The sequence below is a fragment of the Heterodontus francisci genome, chromosome 2 (assembly GCF_036365525.1).
Source record: "Heterodontus francisci isolate sHetFra1 chromosome 2, sHetFra1.hap1, whole genome shotgun sequence".
Taxonomy (NCBI): domain Eukaryota; kingdom Metazoa; phylum Chordata; class Chondrichthyes; order Heterodontiformes; family Heterodontidae; genus Heterodontus; species Heterodontus francisci.
In genome coordinates, this window is record NC_090372.1 from 116774542 (window position 1) to 116792054 (window position 17513).

At 46.4% G+C, this 17513-nt stretch overlaps 1 protein-coding gene across 1 annotated transcript in view; it reads right to left on the minus strand.

Annotated features, from left to right (window-relative positions):
- asb4 (ankyrin repeat and SOCS box containing 4) overlaps positions 1 to 6315 on the minus strand; it is a 30670-nt gene extending 24355 nt beyond the window's left edge. Inside the window, exon 1 of the mRNA XM_068051304.1 lies at positions 6138 to 6315. Within this exon, the coding sequence (XP_067907405.1) occupies positions 6138 to 6315 (178 nt within the window). The remainder of the gene's footprint in view (positions 1 to 6137) is intronic.
- Between the last annotated feature and the right edge of the window lie 11198 nt (positions 6316 to 17513).

Genomic DNA, 17513 nt, shown 5'->3' on the forward strand with positions numbered 1-17513 from the left:
GACGGTTATGTTCCAACCTAATTCATCATCTCACGTCCCACTTCTCCGTCATGTCTTTTGATATACCAGCTGCAGTAGTGTAAGCATTCACCTCTTGATTTCCCCCCTTCCATCACCCCAACCCTACCCTTGTGCCTTTTTTCTTTCAGATATCCAATACTGCCACCTGATCAAGGACTGGTACAATGGTGTGAAGCCTGAGAAGAACAGGACACTGGTGATGAAGAACCACAGTCACTCGATCTCACACAAGGAGCCACCAGCTCAGATGTGGTGCTGCATTTACTTTAGAGGGTAGCATAAAGGCAGGATCTGCACATGGTGAGTCACTGAGCATTCGTGGCCTGAACCCAGGGCAGGGGGAAAGTATAGGACAGGTGCCAGCTCCCTGGAGGGCAAGGTTGCAAATGTGTTCTGCAGCACAGGACTCAGATGAGGACTTCGATAGGGTGGCATACAGAAAAAGGCTGATGGTCATGCACACAAAATGCTTGGTACATTGACAGGCCTGCCAGAAAGCCTGCGGTCACTGTTGAGGAGCATGGACGAGTCTGGCTCCAACTTGGCACAGGGCTTGGCCCAGAGCATGGAGCTGTTCCTTTCCAACATGGTCAACTCTATGAGAACACTTGCGGACCCAGCCATGATGTAGTGTCTGATGGTGGATGCCTCAGCTTCCACTGCAGTGGAAGCAGAAGCTCCGCAATGTCTGAGTGTTGCAGTGGAATCTCAGACTGAAGTCATGAAATCTCAGCTTGTTACCATCATGGCTCAGACTGCTGCCGTCATGGCTGTGGGCACCAGGGCTCAAAGATGCTTGCAGGATCTCACAGCAGATCAGCAATCTGTGCTCCAACAGATTACTAGGATTGCTGAGATGCTGCCCCTGGAAGCAGTACTGGTTCTGTGGAGCATAAACTTGCTGTCTTCTCTCAGGATGACAGCATTCGTCTTATCACCACTGCCCCTCTGCCAATGCCTTGCTGTTGCCTGTCAGACAGCCAGCCCAGACTGCTGCCATCCATACTGAGGTGATGCAGTCCAAAGCTAGGCCTTCCAGACCCAAAGCTGCCTGAGGGTGTCCTGCAAGGCCATCTGCAGTCTCCCCCACTGGGGTAGTCCTGAAAAGGGGCATTAAGCCAGAGAAAGACAACTGCAAGATAGGCATTAAGGGAATGCACAAGAGTGATTTTGTATGGATCTATTTTTTTGCTAAAGTTGGTATGGAATGCTCTTTTGTGGCCGCTTTTATTTTAGCATTGTGGCCAAGAGGTCATTAGAAAGATAAAGTGTGGGACTGTTGTACAATGGGGATTTGAGGTTGTATTCAGTGGGATCATAGTCAGATGAAGCAATCATGGATAGCCCAATCAGAAAGGGGATGTATTGGTTGCCTCCTCCCTTCTTCCTGCTCCTCCTGTTCCTGCTTCCCGTCCTCCTCTTCCTCCTCCTGTTCCTGAGCTGCTCTATGACTGGGCGTCCATGATAGCGAGGTTGTGCAGGATAGAGCAGACCACAACAAATCAGGACAAATGCTCAGCGAATACGGTACGATTCCTCCAGAGTGGTCTAGGCAGTGAAACCGTTGCTTGAACACCCTAATGGTCAGTTCTATGATAGTTCGAGAGGCAGCATGGATGGCCACATGTGGTTGGGCTGTGCACTGGAGTCATGAGCTGGCGTTAAGTGTCGCCAAGCAGCCACCTTCTGGTTTGGCATGGTGGCTCAAATACTGAGGGAACCACGGATTGGCACAGAATAAAGGCATCATGACTGCTGCCAGGATAGTGGACATTCATCTGCATGATGTGCTGAGCATGGTCGCACACCAACTGAATATTCAGGTAATGGAACTCTTTGTGGTTGTGGTACATCTCAGCAGTTAGATATGGCAAAGCCACCTGTGTGCACTTGATGGCACTCTGCGCCTGCTATCCTGGAAAGCCATTGCATGCTGGTCAGAGAAAATACAATGGTACTCCCCTCTCCTGGCATAAAGAGCATCAGTCACTTCCCTTATTACAGCAATGGATGGTGAACTGGGAGGTATTCGAGATGTCGCCTGCTCCAGCCTGGAAGGATCTCAATGCAAAGAAGTTCATGGCCGAGGTCACCTTCACAGCCACTAGCAGTGCTGTCCTTTCCCTGCTCTGAGGCTGCAGGTCTGTCAGCAATGTGGCAGATTTCTATCAGCACCTCCTTTGTAAAAAAGAGACAGCGCATACCCTGCTCCTTGGAACCAAAACAGCACCTGTAGCGTGAAAATGCCAGTGCTATGGAACCAAATTTTGTGGCATCTCAGTACAAACACCCAGTGTGTTGAAACTGGAAAATAGAACTACTTGTAGATCTTTAGCCCGAAATCTCTATAGCAGTGTAGTGGCATTGCATTCACAAGAAACACTCCTACTATGGCTAGGATCTATGTCATTGGAACCTCTGTGTAAGAAACCCTCAGAAGTGTCTTGAACTCCATGGTCGACTTCAGCCGAGAGATGCACAAATGTAGCCACTGGACTCCTCCACACTCATAGCCAGACCTTGCAGAGTACAAAACTAAAAACAGAAAGTGCTGGAAATACTCAGCAGGTCTGGCAGCATCTGTAGAGAGAAAAACATAGTTAACGTTTCAGGTCGATGACCTTTCATCAGAACAGCTCTACAGAGTATGGTGGACAGACTGATAATGACTCCTATAGATGATCCTGCTCAGACAGAAATCTCCTTTAGTAAGTAAGCCTTGTGAATACTAAATCACCAGACAGCTGAAGTGAGAAAGACCTACAGCTAGACTGCCACCATCAAATACTCCTTTTCAAGCTCACTATCTAGATTCTCCACGATGGGTGTGGATATGCCATGCTTTCAACTGTTGTTGAGAATGAAACAGGCTGCTGCAAGGTGCTGGCTTGCTTTGGGAACTGGCTGTATGACAGGCTATTCAGATGAGCCTAGAAAAACAGATAACGAACATATGTTACAACCTTGACTGCAAGACACCCTTCAAACATCGGAATATACTGTGCCATATTTTAGAATCTTAGAGTTGAATTTTTGTCTGTGTTTATAATCTGTCATGTGACCTCTTCATCGTCCCAAATCTGGTTAAAAAAGCTCTAAATTTTGCAGTATCTTCATAACTGTATCCTCATTAGCTAGGTAACATTTTTAGTGAATCTACATTGTACCTTTTCCATTTCTTTTATTTCATTCTTATAATGGGATACCCAAAATTCTACACAATTCTCCTAAGGTGACTTAACTAAAGTCTTTGTTCTTGAGTGTATGTCTGTATATGAGCATGTTAATGAATAGGAGGAGAGAAATTAAAAGAAGTGCAGGATGGTACTAGGCTGGAGGAGCTGGAGGAGACCTCTGACTCTCTCTATGCTTCATTGCCTATTACATCCAGAATAGTCTCTTCGAAGCAAGTCATGAGCTTAAAATTTCAGGGCCTACCTGTTGTTCAGGTCTGTTGCCTCCTGCTCTACAAGCAGAGGAATCTTGAGATGTTACAAGTTTCAAGAACACATCCATTGACACATAAATGCCCACTGTGCAGTCCATCATGTGTGTGAGTATATGAATCTTCATCATGCCAAGTTGCATTATAAAGATATGCCATGGAAAGAGGCTTTAATTTGTTAGTTCAGCTTGAATTTGCACTCTGCCACAGTATAGCCATAACTGGTAAACAGCCAAAGAGCTGTTAAGTTGTATGAGTAGTTTGGATGGGGCAGGAGTAAAAGAATTGTGAGGAAATATTTGGAAGCATACATATTTTTGTATAAAGAATGATATATTCCTATCAGCTAACTCCTCATTTTGTTCTGGGGACAGTGCCAAAGAAAGTAACCCACTTTTTCTTCACCTAAGTTGATTTCAAGGATAGCACCTGTGAATATGTAGATAAGACTTTGCCCTTCTCTCCACCCATTTTTCAAGGGGAGGACAACTTCAACCCTCTCCCCTTGGTGTTCAGGTGAGAATTTGGGCTTTTAAATTCCTGTCAACTGTGTGAGCACTCCCTCAGGCAGCCTACTGTGCAAACAGGCCCTGATCAGTTAATGTATGAAAATTCTGAATTTTAAAGAAACAGCTTACATTGAAAAAGCACCTTGAACAACTTCAGACTGTCCCAAAGCACTTTACAGTCAATGTAGCACTTTTGAAGTGTAGTCACTGTTGTAATGTAGGAATCATTTTAGATGGAAACAGTCATGCAAGATGTCATTGACATCTTCACATCACACGGCTCCCAATTGAACTGGACCCCAAAAAGAATTTCTACCGTAAAGCAGGAGGTACTAAATCCTGCTTCAAACATACTTTATAAATGGGCATGCGGTGCAGAAGAGGTTTGGGAAATTACAGATTTGTTTGGCCAAGTCAAGTCTATCCATTAATAATTTTGTAAACTAATATTTCAGTAATTCTGAGAAAAGGATTGCAGTTTTAAAATTAACCATGCAAACTATGCATTCATGTAAGTCAGTAGAGATATTAACATAATTTTATTATAAGCTGTGAACAGGTGGCAGACACAACAGGGGTAAAACCAAATGACTCCACTGGTTCAAAATCAGAATCCAATAGATAAATAGGTCAGCATTTTTATGAATATTTAAACAAATGTAATAACTTTATTAAAAGCAATGACTAGTAAATGTTCAGAGGGCGGCACAGTGGCGCAGTGGTTAGCACTGCAGCCTCACAGCTCCAGGGACCCGGGTTCGATTCCGGGTACTGCCTGTGTGGAGTTTGCAAGTTCTCCCTGTGTCTGCGTGGGTTTTTTCCGGGTGCTCTGGTTTCCTCCCACAAGCCAAAAGACTTGCAGGTTGATAGGTAAATTGGCCATTATAAATTGTCACTAGTATAGGTAGGTGGTAGGAAAATATAGGGACAGGTGGGGATGTTTGGTAGGAATATGGGATTAGTGTAGGATTAGTATAAATGGTTTGCGTCTGCCTGCAATGAATTTGGCCTAACCATCAGCCTCAAGAAAACGAACATCATGGGGCAGGATGTCAGAAATGCTCCATCCATCAATATTGGCGACCACGCTCTGGAAGTGGTTCAAGAGTTCACCTACCTAGGCTCAACTATCACCAGTAACCTGTCTCTAGATGCAGAAATCAACAAGCGCATGGGTAAGGCTTCCACTGCTATGTCCAGACTGGCCAAGAGAGTGTGGGAAAATGGCGCACTGACACGGAACACAAAAGTCCGAGTGTATCAGGCCTGTGTCCTCAGTACCTTGCTCTACGGCAGCGAGGCCTGGACAACGTATGCCAGCCAAGAGCGACGTCTCAATTCATTCCATCTTCGCTGCCTTCGGAGAATACTTGGCATCAGGTGGCAGGACTATATCTCCAACACAGAAGTCCTTGAAGCGGCCAACACCCCCAGCTTATACACACTACTGAGTCAGCGGCGCTTGAGATGGCTTGGCCATGTGAGCCGCATGGAAGATGGCAGGATCCCCAAAGACACATTGTACAGCGAGCTTGCCACTGGTATCAGACCCACCGGCCGTCCATGTCTCCGTTATAAAGACGTCTGCAAACGCGACATGAAATCGTGTGACATTGATCACAAGTCGTGGGAGTCAGTTGCCAGCATTCGCCAGAGCTGGCGGGCAGCCATAAAGACAGGGCTAAATTGTGGCGAGTCGAAGAGACTTAGTAGTTGGCAGGAAAAAAGACAGAGGCGCAAGGGGAGAGCCAACTGTGCAACAGCCCCAACAAACAGATTTCTCTGCAGCACCTGTGGAAGAGCCTGTCACTCCAGAATTGGCCTTTATAGCCACTCCAGGCGCTGCTTCACAAACCACTGACCACCTCCAGGCGCGTATCCATTGTCTCTCGAGATAAGGAGGCCCAAAAGAAAGAAAGTATAAATGGGTGGTTGATGTTTGGCACAGACTCGGTGGGCCGAAGGGCCTGTTTCAGTGCTGTATCTCTAATCTAATCTAATCTAATCTATTTCAAACTGAACTATGTACTATTTGATATCAATCTCTTATTGGAATTTTACAATCTGCATGCAGGCTTGCAACTTGATAGACTTGATTTATATACTACATTCAATTTGTTCGCCATTCTATTTCAATCAAGTTTTAGTCTGATGAATTGTACCTTGTTTATAAGATGCCAAAATCATGGTTTCATCTTCCACTTCAAAAATGGTATCAACATCTAACTTCTTCTTCCTCAGGATCTCCTTCAGGGTTTTACAGTCATTATTCTGCAAAGCTTGTAAAAACGTTGCTTTGAGTATTCTGGCAGCATGAGCCTGGGAACTTTCCACTTCCATTTTCAAAAGCAGCACAAATCAACTTATTCATGAGAAAGTGGCCTTGAAATACACTGGCAACACAAACACTAAGATACATTTGCACTATGGGTGTAATTTTATACACCAGTCTTGTGGAGCTTGCTATTTATAGTTATGACTTGCATCTAGGTTATCAGAGTTCATTAGCTTTCTCAAATTTTCTGACCATGTCCTCACCTGATCTTACTTATGCACACAAACACGAACAGAGACACACAGATTTCCAGCAGGGCTCACTGGGCAAAAATCAGAAGCAACAATTCTGACAATTTCTGTCTCCAAAAACCGGTGGCATAGAAGCTATCTATGGTACTGTAAGCTCTTTCCAACCCTGCCCCAACCCACTCTTGACTGATATTTAGTGAACTCAGAAACAGACTGGGCATTAGCTTAGGATTTTCCAAGTTTGTAAGACACTTGGATAGCCTCCTTATCAGTATTTTATATTTATATAGTTCTACAATTGCTCTCCCATAATACCTTGCCTCACCTTCTTTGCCAAATTACTTACTATAAAAAATCTTTTATATGGCGCATATTACTCTAAACATTTATAATGTTATTCTGTCATTTCTGTTGATGAATCAATCGAATGACTCAAACTATTTAAAAAAAAATTTGTCCACCATTTTTTCACAGTAACAGAAATGTTTATTGTCCAGCTTAAGAGTTTGAACAAAATGGTGAAGGAATGGCCTTCACTGTTCATCATGCTTACATCTGCCCACAGACTTATTGTGGACTTTTGAGTGACATTTTGTGGTTATTAGAGATCCTTTTCAGTACAGTGCACTCTATAGGGGACCTGTGGAATGTGTGAACAGGGAAAGCAATAGTGTGACTCTGCAACCAATCAGATCCTCACTGAGGCATGGGGGTTGGATTTTTGCAGTGGGGATGGGAAATGGAAGTTGGGACCGCTTCCGGGTCCCAAACCTGCCCCCGAGAGAAACAGTAAAGGGCCCCGGCTTTACAGGGCCAAACCCTAATTGATATGGAGATGGGTTTTGCACCCAATTAACCATTGTGGGGCGGGAATCAAGGCGGGACAACTCAATTGTTGCTCCTATTTAAACTGACTATGGCAGACATTACTGTGGCTGCTGTTTGAGTACTGATACTGCAGAGGGAGAGATTTTAGAACACTTCAAATCCACAATGTCTGAGCAGTCAGAGGCCTGGAATCTGGGGTAGGGCAATCCCTTGATTTTCCTGGAGGACCTGGAGATCAAGCTGGAGGTTGTGAGGGAGAGGAGGGAAGTACTCTTCCCAGATGGTGACAGGAGGAGGCCACTCTCCCAGACCAAGCAGGCATGGCTTGACATCGCTGCCACAGTCAGCAGCAGAAGTGTGGTGAGAAGAACTTGGATCCAGTGTAGGAAAAGTCTCAATAACTTCATACATGCTGGCAAGCTGTTACCTCTGCACTCAGGACAGGCCTCTGGGTATTCACCCTTCAGCAGACACACAAGCTGAGGAGCCTCTGGGTGCAAACTGCTCCTGAACGTGGGAGGGGTGTGTGCCCAGGCCACTTAGTGACCTCCTCAGAATGATTCAGAGCCATTGTGCTGCTGAGGACCTGTAACCTCTGACACACGCGCTTTCTAATGAATAGGAGCAGCTGCCATGGGCCATAGAGGACAGCAGTGCCTTATCATGCTCTTTTTTTGTTTTTACAGGAGAAACAGGCACATATTGCCCGAGAGATGGCCCAAATGGGTGGAGGTGTCCACGATATACACATCATCACACCCATGGAGGAAGAGGTGATGGAAATAGCCAGGATCGCAGACCACGAGGAAGTTGGCTATGGTGAGATGGCCTTTCATGGTGGATATGGTGATTAGAGAGCAATGCACTCATTAAGGGGGTACATTGCACTCGACCCCATCCAACATCATGCTGAACACTGAGTTGCATTGGGAAGGCTTAGCAGTGCAGAGGCTTCTGCTCTCCAAGGCTAGCTCTCATGTTCTCTTCTAGTGTCTCCCACAGGGGTAGACATCAACCTAAGGAGACCTTCCCACTAAGATCACTGGGCCAAGAGGACCAGCAAACCTCTGAAGAAGCAGCATCACACCTTATCACCTTACGAGCACCTTACAGCACCCAACAGCGCAGATACACTCACTTCGTTGGGTCCTCGCACATGCAGTTAGATAGGGTGGCACTGGGTGACAAGCACAGAACTAGTGAGCAGGAGGAGGTGCCAGAGGCAGCAGTGGTCAGTTCCCCTCGGAGGAGGGAGGACAGACACAGTCCTTCTCAGCTGGCCACAGATACAGGGCCTCAGGTATCACTGGGAAGGAGGATCTACCTAGACCAGCATGTCAGAAATCCTTGAGGCAGTGTGGGGTCATGGGTTGAGAACGGAGGAGTCCATCCAGCTCATGTGCACCACCATGGCTCAGTGCTTTGAGTGCATGAGCTCCTCCACTGAAAGAGTGGCCAACCTCACGGAGGTGTTAACACTCAGAGTGCATGCAGGAACTGTGCACTGGCATACACAGGATGCATGCCAGACTACGTAGCCTGGACTGGTCAATGGTGCTGGTGGTGCAGAGATGTTTGAAGGGGATGCACCCCAGCTGGTGCTCCACTCCAGCCACCTGGAGTACCAGCCAAGGGCTGAAGATGTCACTGAGCAGGATGAGGGTGTCACCCCACATGGGGTGCCTTCATCATCTTCAGCCTCCTTGAAATGTTTAACAGAGAGAGCATCTGTGCAGCAGGGCCCAGTGACAGAGTCTGCTCCTGCGATAATGCTGGTGCAGCAGCCTCTGGACATGCCCCTACGGGCACCTCCCTGACGGCAACGACCGCTAAGTGCATCGCAGCCACAAGCAGACAAGTGAGCAGGCTGCCTCCACCTCCCCCGAGGCCACAAGAGGAGCACTGCATAGAAGTGGCCGAGCATTGAGGCCACCGCATCATGCGGAGCACTGAGTGAGTCACTGGGGTATCTTCTTCCTGTAACTGTGCTCTATTTTTCTTTCTGAGCACCATGTAAATAATGACACTTGAAGCCATACATGAGGCTCCTTTTATCGATGGTAGGACAAGAAAAGAGCTAAGAGGAGGTGCATGAGATCAAGGGTTCCTCAATGGTGACAGCAAAACCTCTGGGCAGATATTCATCCTTCATTGGTGGTAACAGTTTACATGTTCCAGGCTGTGTCCTCAATGGAAGTGTTAGCACAGGCAGCTCAGAATGAGTTCCACACCATGTCATTCCTCCTGGGTCAGAGGGGCTCAGTTGAAACGTTCCTGAATCAGAAGATCCCTGATATTCGTGGCATCCTGATGAGACCTACCAGCCCTCCGCCAGGCCCAGCCACCTCCCTGTGCAGCTGGGGCACTTCAGTCTACAGCATCCACACCCTCCCCCTCCTCTTCCTCCAATGAGTTGTGTCCTTCCAGGGCCTCGCTATCCTCATGGTCTACACCTCTCTGGAGGGACATGTTATGGAGAGTGCACAGAGCACCAGGATGAGCGAGACTCTTGCAGGAATGTATTGCAGGGCACCATCCGACTATTCCAGGCACCAGAAACACATCTTCAGAAGCCCAATGGCTGCTCAATGGTGGTAGTGGTGAGCAGGTGGCTGCAATTGTAGTGCCCCTGTGCATCTATCTCTGTCTCTCATAGAGGGGTGAGTAACTATCTCTTCAAAGATATCCCTTGTCCCCTGGAATCCATTCACGAACTTTGGGAGTTGGATTGAAGAGCTGAGGCAGCCTGGACTGCCGGAGGATATAAGAGTCATAGCAGCTGCCAGGAATGCAAGTGCACAAAAAGAGGAGGCTCTTGTTGTGGTCGCGGACCAGCTGATCATTGAGTGAGTGGAAGCCCTTCCTGTTGGTGAACCTGAGTGGGCGGTCACTGGGAGCCTTGATGGCCATTTGGGTGCGATCGATGATGCCCTGCACCTGAGGGAATCCAGCGATGGTGGCAAAACACACTGTGCTCTGTGCCTGCAAGGCTCCATCTGTCTTGAAGTGAATTGACTGTCCAGCTCTAGAAAAAAGGGCCTCAATGACCAGTGAGATGCAATGGTGTGCAGCTGTTTTTGAGATGCCACGAAGGGCTGCAGCTGATTCTTTGAAGAAGCCAGAAGCAAAGAAGTTCAAGGCCACAGTGACTTTGATGGCTCCTGGCATGGCATGGTAACCAGTGCTGTAAGGTGTAAGGTCTTTGGCAACAAGGGCACAAATGTCTTTGACCATCTGCCTTGAGAGTTGCAGTCTCCCTCGGCAATGGCTCTCAGTCATCTTCAGATAGCTCCGTCTTTAGCAGTAGATCCTATGCTGAGGGTATAGCCTCCATGTCCTTCCTGCCCCTCATCCCTCTCTCCTGCACTTCTGATGCCCGTTGCTCTGCCCTTCCTGTGGAGGGTGTTGCTCCTCATCGTCATGGGCCCAAAATCTGAGAGTTGTACTCCGATTGCCAGCTGTAGCCTTTCTTGTGCTCTGGTAGTGTCCTGTGCTCTTATACCCTTGCAATGCCAGGATGGTGACAGCCCCCTGCACTGCCCGAGCACTTACTGCCCACTCCCCCCACAACCTGCGCTGACTTGATGTTACTTGTCTCCCAATGGGCAAGTCCCACTCTGCACCATTCACCCATTTATGGGGTCCAGCTAATTTCCTGGGGCAGCCATGACTAGCTGTCCACGGTGTACCCACCTCCATTCACCTGGTCTGCACCAGACAGTGTGTGCAGCCTGTGCACCCTCGCAAAAATCACAACATCCCCCATAACTGAGCTCAATGAGTTCTTCAACCAGTTTAATTGGCCTTAATCATGGAGTGGACAGGATCACGGGGCCACGCTCTACCTGCCATGGTGACAATTAGGTGGTGCCAGGTGGCGTCAGAAAATCGGCACCCCAGCTGGCACCAGTATTTTTAACCCCTGCCCGCCTCCATTCCTGCCCCTGGTGGGAACCAAAAATTCAGCCCACAAAGTCCAAACCAGGAAGTATAAATTAGAATATTTAATTCATTGTAAAATCATGTGCAGAAAATAAAATAAAGGGAGGGGAAGGAAGGGATTAAGAGAGAGAGAGAGATAAAAGAGACAGAAAGAAAATCAAATTACAATTATTTTAATTTTTATTAAATCTCCAACAATGATTAAATATTGAAGGAATGACAATCTACACTTGTAAACTTCAATTTTCAGGGCCACATGTGTTGTTTGGCAGTAATTAAGACTTATTACACCATTAAAAGTTCATTTACACCTGAATGCATCAGTCCTAATGTTTTCTGGCATATTTAGTCGATAACTAGTGAGTATGTACAGCAACTTGACATCCTTCATATATTTTCATTCTTAAACTATTGGCCAGGTACCATTGCAGCATAGCTTCTGGAGGAGCAGGGGAAATTGGACAGTGACTCCCTGATTTCCACATTTGTTTGCATATATGCAGAGGCCGGAAGTTGCTGTCCGATTTATTCCATAATAATGGTGAGTCCCGACGGCCTCACTGATTTTCTATCGCAAAATCTGGGCCAATTATTTTTTTAATCATGTATTTCATAAAATGAAATTAAATAAGATTACAATTATCCAAAGATGAGTTCAGGTTTACTGTGACTCCCCACAAATAGCCTGCCAACATTCACTTTCTAGTTTGAGACGTAAAGGTGGGATAGTTCGGCAAACTGGAGATTGCTAATGTAACCTATCCCAGCATAGAAAGCATTATCTTTTGTATCTTTTAAGACCTTCATTAGAGTGTTTAGTTGAAGACCTCGGCCTTCCCAAAAACCTGGGCATGGCCATGTTATTTTGTTCAAAGCGATGACTGTATTACGTAAAGGGCGGACACTACAATCTGAGCATGTTCAGTGCGCACAATTTCCAGAAAGGATCTGTAACAAGTAAGCTAGAAAAATGACAGAGACTGAAGGAAAATAATTCCAACAAAATCTATTGCCCTTCTTTTCAAAATTATTTGAAGAAAAGGTAGAGGGGAAATTACAAAAGGTTAATTGATTTAAACTTCAAAAAGTATGTTAAACTAAGAGAGACATGGGCTCTGCATGAGCAGATTTGGTGGTGTGCGGGGTGATTTAATTCGGTGAGAGATATTTTTCAGATTCCCGATGGTGGGATATTTTAGAGAAATTAAGTTAACAGTGACAGATTGCAGCTTTGCATTCGTTTACAGCCATGAATATTCATTACCCTACACTTAATTGCAATGAAGTCCTACCTGCCAGTTTAATTGAACGGCGAGCGCTATTCCTGTGCCATCTGGTTCACGTTTGCTTCAATGTGGCGTACAGCAATCAGCTTCATGCAGTTGAATCTCAGGTCTGTGAAGTACAAGAGAAAGCTAGCGAGAATTATAAAGACAGATAGTAAGAGTTTCTATAGATATTTTAAAAAGAGTTAACACAGAGAGTATAGTCCTATAGAAAGTGAGTCTGCGGAATTAATAAGGGAAAATAAGGAGATGGCAGATGAATTGAACAGGTATTTTGCATTGGCCTTCACCATAGAGGATACAAGTAACATCCCAGAAATAGCTGTAAATCAGGAAATGGAAGGGAGGGAGGAACTCAAGAAAATTACAATCACCAGGGAAGTGGTACTGAACAAATTGTTGGAGCTGCGAGCTGACAAGTCCCCGGGTCCTGATGGACTTCATCCTAGAGTCTTAAAAGAAGTGGCTGGTGAGATAGTTGATGCATTGGTTTTAATTTTCCAACATTCCCTAGATTCGGGGAAGGTTCCATTAGATTGGAAAAAAGCAAATGTAACTCCTCTATTCAAACAAGAAGGGAGACAGAAAGCAGGAAACTACAGGCCAGTTGGCATAATATCTGTCATAAGAAAAATATTAGAAGCTTGTTACATCCAGGTGAGAAGGGGTCTAAGGTTTCCTCTCAGCCTTTGCCGAGTTTAACCGTAACAGGGTTTAATTTTAGAACACATTTTTAGCTCCCCCTTAGTGCATCCTTGTTCACTGCTCCAATTGTAGGGCAAAGAAATCAAACATGTTTTCTTAGATTTAAACAAGAAAGGTAGAAGTTTATTAATCTTAAACGCTAATCCGGTTAACAACTACGAATATGCGACACGACCACGCTAATATGCATGCGTGATAAACACACACGCAGATACAGACAGAAAAAGTAGAAGAAATAAAGGGGAAAATTTGAGGCAATATCTGGTAGTTACAATCCTTTGAGTTCAATGTGGAGTCTTTGGTTGCCAGTAAGTCTTGCAATTCATTGGGGCCCAGTTCACCCTTCAACTTGTTCCGATGTAGGAGTCTTTTCTCTCTTGAGGTTTATGTGTCTTCCGTGTGTCCGGTGGCTTGGGGAGAAAGCAAGAGAGAGAAAGGCTTCCTTGTTCCAGCTTCAGTTTCAAACTGCCTTTTGAATTCAAACTGTCCTGTGGCTAGTTCAAAAAAATCTGGACCAGCCAGTTAGTCATGTGACCAGCTGGTTTAACCAGTCCTGGCTTTGTGGATTGTATCATTTTAGCAGGCCCTGGAGGGCACTTCCTTACCCCCTTCAATGTCTGGTGATCAAAATCCATTTGGTTAATTGGAGCGGGGAATAGTCCTTTGTCTCCACAAGTGGCGTTTCTTAGTATGCAAGTGTCCTTCCAGCCCAGTGTCTGGTCATTTTCAAACAAGTCATTTCTTCACTCCAGCAACAATTTAAAATCAATGTTCATATGACAAAATTAATATGCCTTATTCTTGGCAGGTGGGGGTCTGCATGACACTCCACACCCAGCGGAATAAAATGCGATTTTTAAAAAAGAGCATTTCATTAAAAGGGATTAGAGAGAACATAAGGACAGGAGGACACATACATCTCTATCATTCATTCAGAAACCTTAACAATAGTTACAGCCTGTGTTTTCTTGGTAACAGTGCTGCTTTAAGTGATCCTTTTTAACAGGTGGTGGTGCAGTGGTATTGTCACTGCACTAGTAACCCTAAGACCCAGGGTATTGCTCTGGGGACGTTAGTTCGAATCCAACCACAGCAGAAGGCGGAATTTAAATTCAATTAATAAATTTGGAATTAAAAGCCGGTCTAATGATGGCCATGAAACCATTGTCAATTGTTATAAAAACCCAGCTGGTTCACTAATGTCCTTTAGGGAAGGAAATCCGTGTCCTTACCTGGACTGGCCTACTTGTGATTCCAGACCCACAACAATGTGTTTGACTCTTAAATGCCCTCTGAAATGGCCTAGCAAGCCACTCAGTCTAACTGCTACGAAGTCAATAAAAAAGAATGGAACTGGACGAACCACTCGGCATCGACCCAGGCACCAGAAATGACAACGGCAAACCCAGCCCTGTCGACCCTGCAAAGTCCTCCTTACTAACATCTGGGGGCTTGTGCCAAAGTTGGAAGAGCTGTCCCACAGACTAGTCAAGCAACAGCCTGACATAGTCATACTCATGGAATCATACCTGACAGACAATGTCCCAGACACTGCCATCACCATCCCCGGGTATGTCCTGTCCCACCGGCAGGACAGATCCAGCAGAGGTGGTGGCACAGTGGTATACAGTTGGGAGGGAGTTGCCCTGGAAGTCTTCCAAATCAATTCTAGACCCCATGAAGTCTCATGGAATCAGGTCGAACATGGGCAAGGAAACCTCCTGCTGATTACACCTACCACCCTCCCTCAGCTGATGAGTCAGTACTCCTCCATGTTGAACATCACTTGGAGGAAGTACTGAGGGTGGCAAGGGCGCAGAATGTACCCTGGGTGGGGGACTTCAATGTCCAACAACAAGAGTGGCTTGGTAACACAACTACTGACCGAGCTGGCCGTGTCCTAAAGGATATATCTGCTAGACAAGGTCTGCGACAGGTGGTGAGGGAACCAACAAGAGGGAAAAACATACTTGACCTCAAACTCACCAATCTGCCTGCTGCAGATGCATCTGGTCATGGCAGTATTGGTAGGAGTGACCACCGCACAGTCGTTGTGGAGAAGAAGACCTGCCTTCACATTGAGGATACCCTCCATCGTGTTGTGTGGCATTACCACCGTGCTAAATGGGATAGATTTCGAACAGATCTAGCAATGCAAAGCTGGGCATCCATGAGGCGCTGTGTGACATCAGCAGCAGCAGAATTGTACTCAACCACAATCTGTAACCTCATAGCCTGGCATATCCCCCACTCTACCATTACCATCAAGCCAGGAGACCAACCCTGGTTCAATGAAGAGTGCAGGAGGGCAAGCCAGGTCCAGCACCAGGCATACCTCAAAATGAGGTGTCAACCTGGTGAAGCTACAACAGAGGCCTACCTGCGTGTCAAACTGCGTAAGCAGCATGCGATAGACAGAGCTAAGCAATCCTGCCACATCCAGCCGTGAATGGTGTGGACAATTAAACAATTAACTGGAGGAGGTGGCTCCAAAAATATCCCCATCTTCAATGATGGGGGAGCCCAGCACATCAGTGCGAAAGATAAGGCAGAAGCATTTGCAACAATCTTCAGCCAGAAGTGCCAAGTTGATGATCCATCTCGGCCTCCTCCTGAAGTCCCCAACATCACAGATGCCAGACTTCAGCCAATTCGATTCACGCCACGTGATATCAAGAAACGACTGAAGGCACTGGATACAGCAAAGGCTATGGGCCCTGACAATATTCCGGCAATAATACTGATGACCTGTGCTCCAGAACTTGCCGTGTCCCTAGCCAAGCTGTTCCAGTACAGCTACAACACTGGCATCTACCTGGCAATGTGGAAAATTGCCCAGATATGTCCTGTAAACAAAAAGCAGGACACGTCCAACCTGGCCAATTACCGCCCCATCAGCCTACTCTCAATCATCAGTAAAGTGATGGAAGGTGTCATCAACAGTGCCATCAAGTAGCACTTGCTTAGCAAAAACCTGCTCTGTAACGCTCAGTTTGGGTACTGCCAGGGCCACTCAGCTCCTGACCTCATTACAGCCTTGGTTCAAACTTGGACAAAAGAGCTGAACTCAAGAGGTGAGGTGAGAGTGACTGCCCTTGACAATGGGAATCAGGGTGAAAAATCTCCACTGGTTGGAATCGTACCGAGCGCAAAGGAAGGTGGTTGTAGTTGTTGGAGGTCAATCATCTGAGCTCCAGGACATCACTGCAGGAATTTTCAGGGTAGTGTCCTAGGCCCAACCATCTTCAGCTACTTCATTAATGACCTTCCTTCAATCATAAGGTCAGAAGTGGGGATGTTCGCTGATGATTGCACAATGTTCAGCACCATTTGCGACTCCTCAGATACAGAAGCAGTCCATGTAGAATTGCAGCAAGACCTGGACAATATCCAGGCTTGGGCTGATAAGTGGCAAGTAACATTCACGCCACACAAGTGCCAGGCAATGACCATCTCCAACAATAGAGAATCTAACCATCTCCCCTTGACATTCAATGGCATTACCTTTCGCTGAATTTCCCACTATCAACATCCCAGGGGCTACCATTGACCAGAAACTGAACTGGAGTAGCCATATAAAAACCGTGGCTACAAGAGCAGGTCAGCGGCTAGGAATCCTGCAGCAAGTAACTCGCCTCCTAACTCCCCAAAGCCTGTCCTCCATCTACAAGGCACAAGTCAGGAGTGTGATAGAATACTCTCCACTTGCCTGGATGGGTGCAGCTCCAACAACACTCAAGAAGCTTGACACCATCCAGGACAAAGCAGCCCACTTGATTGGCACCCCATCCACAAACATTCACTCCCTCCACCACCAACGCACAGTGGCAGCAGTGTGTACCATCTGCAAAAGGCACAGCAGCAACGCACCAAGGCTCCTTCAACAACACCTTCCAAACCCATGACTTCTAGAAGGTCAAGGGCAGCAAATGCATGGGAACTCCACCACCTGCAAGTTCTCCTCCAAGTCACACAGCATCCTGACATGGAACTATATCGACATTCCCTCACTGTCGCTGGGTCAAAATCCTGGAACTTCCTTCCTAACAGCACTGTGGGTGTATCTACTTCACATGGACTGCAGTGGTTCAAGAAGGCAGCTCATCACCACCTTCTCAAGGGCAATTAGAGATGGGCAATAATTGCTGGCCTAGCAATGCGGTTTTTGGGGATGTTTTTTCAGTTTGCACATTTCCTTGATTGCCTAAGATGTCTTTGTTCTTGTTGAGATCTGCAGGGGGTGGCTTAGGT